At 40.6% G+C, this 8,195-nt stretch overlaps 1 protein-coding gene across 1 annotated transcript; it reads left to right on the plus strand.

The window, feature by feature from the left end:
- Positions 1 to 2,722: 2,722 nt before the first annotated feature.
- Positions 2,723 to 5,502, plus strand: LOC120908254. The gene is made up of 4 exons (XM_040319176.1): positions 2,723 to 3,071; positions 3,158 to 3,581; positions 3,646 to 3,953; positions 4,033 to 5,502. The coding sequence occupies exons 2-4, from the start codon at positions 3,211 to 3,213 to the stop codon at positions 5,217 to 5,219; spliced, it is 1,866 nt and encodes a 621-aa protein (XP_040175110.1). The 5' UTR covers positions 2,723 to 3,071; positions 3,158 to 3,210; the 3' UTR covers positions 5,220 to 5,502.
- Positions 5,503 to 8,195: the final 2,693 nt, after the last annotated feature.

Consider the following 8,195-nt stretch of genomic DNA (forward strand, 5'->3'; position numbering starts at 1 on the left):
CTCTACCTGCAATTATTGGCCATGCAATTTCTTCTTCTGGTAAAATAATGAGGGTATGTATTACTGTTTTGTTTCGGAACCTTAGACGGCATTTTACTTGGCCAAGCGATGTTAAATGTGTATTTCCTAGTCCTCTATATCCAGAATTACATGCTCGATCAAGAAACATCATTGGTACTATCGATTTGCTAATAAAGCTCCTCGGGCTGCCGGTATCAAAAAGAGAACACACTTGTGAAACACTACTCTGATGCTCATTATCAATATCAAATGCAACACTTACCTCTTGTTCTGAATTTACAATTTCCCTGTCCTGTGTAGTGATAGCAGCAGAAGTGTTCTTCACCCGATTAGGGCAGTTCTGATAACTGTGACCCATTTGATGGCACAAAAAACAGGATCCTGCAGGTCGACGAGGTGAAGGGCAGGAACTTTGGTAGTGACCGATTTTGGAGCAATTGTAGCAACGGATTTCTTCTATGGCGTTCTTGTTCTTGACCACAGAAACATTACGGGGGGACGTCGACGATGAAGCGATGTTCACTCGTTGTACTGAGTTCTGTTGAGGGCGTATCATCTCGTATTTTTTCAGCATTTGTTGAAGTTCTTCGACGGATTTGGCTGAATAACGTATAGCAGCGGTGTTTATGGGATCACCAATGCCATCAATTATTATGTTGATCAATTCTTCCTCGACGATTTCATCTCCTGCTATTTGTTTCATTTCTAAAACATATCTTGCTACTGACTCATTGCGGGAAAGCCGACGTGTTCTCAATTGCCGGTACACGTTTTCAATTGACGGAGTTTTAGCGAAGGTTTTAAGAAGCTCCTCTTTAAGCTCAGCGTATGTTTCCACATCGATTGTTTTTACGAACAATGCTGCAGTACCCGTCAGCAACCGACGAGCATTGTAGAATTTGGTGGTTTCATTCATTTTGTAAGGAAGAAACGCTCTTTCCAATTCACGTAGCCATTGCTCAATTTGGTCTGAATTGTCACCACTAAATTTATCGATAAATTCTTCGAATTTAATTATCGTTGGTGATTGTGTAACAGGCTCATTACTGCGTGTTTCTAACTGCTTGATTTTTTCTCGGAGCTCGAGAATTTCAAGTCGCTTTCGTAGGGAAGCCACTTCATCTTCGGGAGTTACACAATGCGATTCGTTCTGTGAGCCTTGGTCGATTTCAATATTTGTTGCGTTGTCTCCACCCATTTCGGCAAGAGCTCGTTTAACATCAACCTCCGGAGGAGCAGGGGCACTGATGTTTTCAGCATGTTTTCCACGTGTATCGGCCATCGTACTCTTAACCTCAATCTCTGCCGGGACAGAAGCACCACCAACAACGCTGATGTATAGCTGGCGAATTTCGCGAATGGTGGCAGCGGGACGTATCGAAATTCCAGCATTTTCAAGGGTGCAAATCATTGTATCTTTTGTTTCCATTTCTGATCAATTTTCCACGGTTGGATCCCACTTCTGAGATGTAAAATTACATAAGTCTTAAAACACGTTTTGTCTCTGTTGAAAACGGTGTGGATATTTTTAGATAACACTTATTGTGCTGATTTTATTGTGGTGTAATCAAAAAATTAGTCCACTGTTCCTGGTTTCCGTTTCAACTAAAAGGGCGAGGGCAGGCGCATCCTGCCCTTTTATCGCCAAACTTATCGTTTTCCCTATCTTTCCTCTCGCTCGCTTGACTTCCCTTTCACTCTTTCTTCATCTATCCATTTCTTCTCTCGCGCTGTGACCTGGCAGATTGTTGGGCACTCACGAGTTTCCAACAGTCTCTCTGAATCTTCAACGTAGATTGGCTTTTCGTTTTTATTTTTTTGACAGTTCATATGACATTTTATGTCAAGGTTGTTAGAGTGAGACGGTAATTCTTTACACGGTACTTAAACTAAAGGTATGATCTCTGCCAAGGTGGCTGTTGTAACCGTTGTAGGGTTCCGCCGAACTGTCAGCCAAGCGCATCGCGGATAGGACAAAAATAGTTTAAATAGGGAACGAACGGCAGTTTCGGCCCTTTTTCAGTAAAACGAACTCGCCGAGACAACAAGCCACAAAACGCATAAAATAAAAACTAATTTTTTGGCACCACGCCTAAGCCTAAAAAATTCGGTTTCTTTGTTAGTTTCTAACAGTGGCCATATTATAAAGATGGGATTTTGTATATTCTACAATTTCTTAATTTTTATCATCAAAAATGTCGAAAACACAAAGAATTCTAGAATAAATTCACAAAATAACACAAAATAACACACTTTAATGTATGTTTCAATGTTAAATAAGAACTCTTCTTCTTCTTTGGCTCAACAACCGATGTCGGTCAAGGCCTGCCTCTACCCACTTGTGGGCTTGGCTTTCAGCGACTAATTGATTCCCCACATAGCAGGATAGTCAGTCCTACGTATGGCGGCGCGGTCTATTTGGGGCTTGAACTCATGACGGGCATGTTGTTAAGTCGTACGAGTTGACGACTGTACTACGAGACCTGAGAAATAAGAACTCCCAAAGTTCAAAATATATTTTTAAAGAATGTTTATTCGAAAAATGGGGTAGATAAATTATATGAACAAATTTAATTAATGTAAACAAAGTTTGAATCCTTGGGACCTTACGTCAAATGACGAATTGTCAAAATGCACTAGAGTCCACCACCTGATATTTTTAAATCCACCTTGGTGCACCTCCATATGATTACCCAAGTAGAAATTGTCAGGCGAAATGTGGGCAAAACAGGGGGGGAAGGGTAAAAATCTGCTCGATCCGTGTGGAAGAGCATCAAATGTATGGTGGTGTGTTTAAACGTCAAGAGTTGCGGGTGCATTTTCAAATCAAAACAAACTGGTGTTGGAAACGGATGAAAGTGATTTCTTTTGCTTCGAACTTAAAGTTGTTTTTTTTTATTTGTTTTGCAACCAAGTGAAAATGGATACGTCCAAACGTTTGAAGAAAAGTGGAGTGGCGAGCAAGCGTGCCAAAGCAATTTGGGAGCGCCTTGAATAGGAATGGGAAGAGGAAAATCTTCCGGGAACAAGCAGCGGTGTCGATCAACAAGGTAAGTTATGTTTGTGTTAAAACAATGAAATATGAAAAACGCAAGCAGAGCAATAATTTGTTATTTAATATTATTACACATCACAGCTTCATCATACGGGAATGTGCAGCCGGATGCCGTGGAAGTTGCCGATATACCCATGGAATCAGAAGCAGCGGATTACGTTTCTGATGACGATGAAGACGCTGATTGCTCTGTGTTGGAAGACGATTGGAGTGAAGGCGAATTGGAGGACGAAGTCAATGAGGATGAGTATTTTGATGCTGATGAAGCCCCCGAAGGCAATGCTTATGCTAGCAGGCTTAGGATATGGGCTTTAACTCATAAAATAACGCATTCTGCATTGAGTGATTTGCTGGTGTTGACTCGTGAAACTACAAATATTTCTCTTCCTAGATGTGCAAAGACGCTACTGAAGACTCTGAAACAGGTGGAGAGACATTTTACGGCCGTTGGAGAAGGGCAGCTTTGGTACCAAGGAATACAAAGCACTCTCCAACAATATTATCGGTAAGAATAATATGACTGTTTGGAATGAACATGTGGTAATTTTTGGTTTACTTTTTCGTTCTAGATCTGTACCACCAGTCATCAGATTGATAGAAGCTAATATCGCCGTAGATGGACTTCCGATGCATAATAGTGGACCAACGCAGCTATGGCCTATATTAATGCACATAGTTAATCTACCAGCACTGCCAATCATGGTGCTGGGTGTATTTTGTGGTGCGACAAAACCGAGCTGTTTGGAAGGGTTTCTCCGGCCTTTAGTGGATGATATCAACCGCGTACTGGTGCAAGGCATTGATGTTAACGGAATTATCATCGACTTTCGCCTGAAAGCTATTGTCGCAGATACACCAGCTCGTGCGTTCATCAAAGGTAAGAATGATACAATAAGAAACTTGAGAATTTTCAAAGAGAAGTAGAGAGTAACAGCAAATTTATTATATATTTTTAGGAGTAACGTATCCTCCTGGGCTGGAAGCATGTATAAAGTGCAAAATAGTTGGCAGCCATGACGGAACCAAAACAATATATGAAGGAACAGCTGAAGTTCGGACCGACAAAGAATTTAGAAACGGAGACTACGTGAAACACCAAAAATATTACACGCCATTATTAGATATAGATGAAGTAGACATCGTAACACAAACAACGATAGCCGATGACCTTCATTTGTTCGCACTAGGAATAGAAAAAAAATTACTTAAAGGTTTTACAACTGGAGCTTTACACCCTTTTCCGAAGTGGTCAAAACAGGAGCAGTTAGAAATTTCAAATATTTTAGTCAGGATCGAATACCCGTCAGAGATACATCGTAAGCCTAGGGCATTAAAATATTTAGGATTTTGGAAGGGGTCCGAATTGTCAGCATTTTTATATCACGTTAGCATACCTTTGTTAAAAAACAGAATATCAGATCTAGCCTATGAGCACCATAAACTTTTTTTCATTGCGGTAAATTTATTCTCATCAAGATTATTTGAACAATATTGGAAATATGCTGGTCAGTTGCTCGAACAATTTGTATTAGAATATAGCACAGTTTATAGTCGAACACATTTAACAATTAACGTTCATAATTTACTACATGTAGCAGCAGATGTTGAAAATTTCGGGCCTCTTCCATTTTTATCAACTTATCGTATTGAGGACAAGTTAGTCTTTATGAAAAACTTAGTTAGAACAGGACATAGAACTTTAAACCAGATAGTGTGTAGATTAATAGAACTAACACAATTAGAGGCAGCAGATGCAAGGAAAAAGGATGATACAGTGTATCCATCACTAAAGGTAAAAAAAGATGAGGTAATTTTGTTGGTCAAACCAAAATTTATGTTAAGAAAGGGCAATAGAAATGGATGGTTTTTAACACAGGAGGATCAGATAGTAAGGTATTGTACTGCAGAAAAGTCATCAGGATCATATTTTATAGAAGGACGATTCTTAAAAGAGAAACAACTAACTTTTAGCCAACCATGTAGCTCGGCGATAATTTATAACTTTACAGCTAGGGTAGAAGATTTATCACAGGAAATAGTCAGGGTAGAATTAAAAGAAATTAAATGCAAGCTAGTGGCAGTTAGTTTAGATCAGAGTAATACATTTTATTTCAGTCCTCTTTTACATACACTTGAAAGTTAGATCATAATTAAAATATGTAAGCTGTTAGGTTTAGAATAGGTAGTTAAGGTTTAAGTTTAGGTAAATATTTTTATTAGTTTATTTTTTTATTAGTTTTGTATTAAAATGAGTAGAATAAAGTTGCCGAGTATGCCCGGGATAAGGCAAAATGCAAGGAGGAAATGCCTTAAGAACTAGAACAGATTGTTGGTATTTCATATATAATTTTTACCCATTAAATTCATAAACGTTTACTCCTACATAGTTCATATCACAACTTGAATCACAGCTCATAATCCAACTGTATAAATGCCTAAATCATTAATTCAATAAAACACTTATATATATACTTAACTTATACATATATACATAATTCTTTTCTATAATTCTTTTTTACGTTTCACCGTATGTCGCAACCCTTTCACTAAACTTCGTGCTTTTCCGTGATTTAGCTTATCAACTAGAAAAGTCTTCACTGTTTCGTGTGAAACCGTAGCTGTGTCATCTATAAAGCTAGTGCCTCCTACGAATTTAAATAAACTTATAATATAGACGTATTTTTCTAATGGAATCTTGGCTTCCGGAAACCCACCACCTGTCCAACTAAACTTGGAAAAAAAATCGCGATCGAATAACAAATCGAGTGTTATCGATAGGCAAATCGTCTTTGCCATGTATGTAACTTTCATGTTTCAATTTTCTCTCCATTTCTTCTAACATGTCAAGAGTTTCCATTTTTTGATTAGCGGATTCCTTTCCGAATTTGAGTCTTTGTTGCAGAGATTGTCTAAAACTAAGTTCGTCACAAATTGTGTGTGACAAGCTACTTTGGACAGAATGTTCAACTGTTTTTCAATACGATCCAACTGTGTTAAATTTTCAGTTGGATTGAGTTTTCTGTTGGGCTCAGGAAGGGACACAGAACAAGATCGTGGTGGTAAGGTAGGAGGATGCGATGCACTTTCGGTGTTAACCGGGACTTTTGGAAGAAACGTGATATTCTGAACTGGACTAGAATTTGGCATCATTAAGGAAGAGGATCGTGGTGGTATGGTGGGCGAGTTTAATTTGAAAGTATTATTCGGATCGGAAGCGGGAGTGCTTATGGCTCGAAAGGAAATGGATTGCACCGGAAAGCTTTGCGTGGACAAGGATGTGGTTCGAGGGGGTGCGATGGGAAAAGGAATTGGTGAGGCTATGTTCGTTTTTAAGATTAATTGAGGATTTGGTCGGGGCAATGAGGAGGATCGTGGTGGCACGGCAGGAGGTAGGGAATTTTGATGATTCTGGGATGGATAAGTAGGGCACTTTTCATTTTTCAGTAGAGCTGATCCGGTTGAAATTGCTGCTTCAAGTTTTTTGCTCGACGGTTTGACTGGGATGGTGTCGCCTAGTTTTTCCTCAACATTATTGTTGAAATCCATTTTCCTAAAAGCATATGTAAATGTATCACTTTTATTAGCTCCCTAACGCTTCTCAAGCAAAACCGCGGGATAGTCAAGCTGTAACGCGGTGAGCTGTTCAATCAAAGGGTTTGCGTTCAATTCACCGTAAGTACACAAATTTACACAATACCAACCTGAATAATATGTCTCCTTCTCTCATTCACAGTACAACAAGCGTAGAAAGTAACAGATATACTGCAAGTAGGCGGTGGCGCAGCAGAGATGATGTTGAGGCACAAGCTTGTGTGAATTGAACGAACAGAATGTTTACAATCCACACATAACCCAACTTTTTGCCTGTTTTCAAGCCATCAGAACGAACTGACAGCGAGTCTCAATGTGTGCGTGTTTGCGCTTGTGTGCGTGCAATCTGGACCCCCCGTTAAGCTGAAATCGGTTGTGTGTCATTAGAAAAATGAAAAAAACAGCTCGATTTTTCTACTTGGGTATATGCCCCCTGTGCAAAGCGACGGAAGAAATCATTCCCTTTCGCGCATTTTCTCAGGCCTTCTTTTTCCCTCCTACGGCAAATTTCCCGCTGCGCAGATTCGAGCAGTTTTCTGCGTAGTTTTTTGCGTCGTTTTGTGTCAAAAAATACGCAAAAAACAGCGCTGGACTTCAGCCGAAACTACGATAGCCGGCGTATTTCTTGCAGTTTTTAGGTGCGGAACGAGCGCCATCTGCTGAAGGAATGGATGAACTATTTCAGACGGCGGAGCAAAAAAAAACGGCCGATTCAAAATTCAAAAAATATTGGCGCCCATTCCTTCCTCTTCTTCCTCTTACTCCCTTCCCCCCCCCTGCCTTGCCTTACTTGCGCTTCAGCCCGTGCCTTTCGCCGCCAGCTGATTGGGTGTATGCGTTGGTATATATGTACATTGCGGTTGTGTATTGTATTTGGTGGGTATAGCATTTATTTATTGTGTGTGACCTTGACGATGCGGGAGAAGCTGGTTCATTTTGGGATTTAAAGTGTTATCGGTGTATTGATGGTTTATTTTATTTCGTGCCGCTGCTGATGAGACCATTCGATGCCCGTGCCAGTTGAGGGTGAAGAAGCCTATTTATAACAAGCGTACGAGAACTTCTAACACTAATCTAATATTTTTTTTAATTTGAACATGTTTGATGCTTCAACGACCTTCTAAGCATCATGTAGCACGGTGTATAGTGGCAATAAAAAATATTTTTTTTCAATGTGCCGGAATTTGTCTCGAGTTTTCTGGCCACGACACACACACACGGACACACACACTGCGCGGGGAAAGCGATCGTCCACTCTATCATGCCGCGATCCCCCTCCCCCTCCCGGTGCTTTGAGTGAGGAACCAGCCTTTCTTCCGATAAGGTAGCCGTAATCGATCATGCGGGAGGGGGGGGGTGTTGATGTGGGGTGTGTGCTCGCCTGCGCGCTTTCGTGGGTGCGTGCTCGCGTGCGCGCGTACGTGCATTCGTGCATTCGTGCATGCGTGCATGCGTTCGTGCGTGCACGTGTGTGTGTACGTGCGGGAACTCCAAAACTGTTTGATTCTAATGCGTTCATTGTCACCGG

This window comes from Anopheles arabiensis, unplaced genomic scaffold (assembly GCF_016920715.1).
Source record: "Anopheles arabiensis isolate DONGOLA unplaced genomic scaffold, AaraD3 Autosomal_pericentromeric_contig0001, whole genome shotgun sequence".
Classification (NCBI taxonomy): domain Eukaryota; kingdom Metazoa; phylum Arthropoda; class Insecta; order Diptera; family Culicidae; genus Anopheles; species Anopheles arabiensis.

Bases quoted from the DNA above. Each gene is read 5' to 3' on its own strand.
- LOC120908254 (XM_040319176.1), top strand. From the start codon at position 3,211: ATGGAATCAGAAGCAGCGGATTACGTTTCTGATGACGATGAAGACGCT. The intron at 3,582-3,645 runs GTAAGAATAATA...TTTTCGTTCTAG, and splicing joins ACTCTCCAACAATATTATCG to ATCTGTACCACCAGTCATCA. The intron at 3,954-4,032 runs GTAAGAATGATA...ATATATTTTTAG, and splicing joins AGCTCGTGCGTTCATCAAAG to GAGTAACGTATCCTCCTGGG.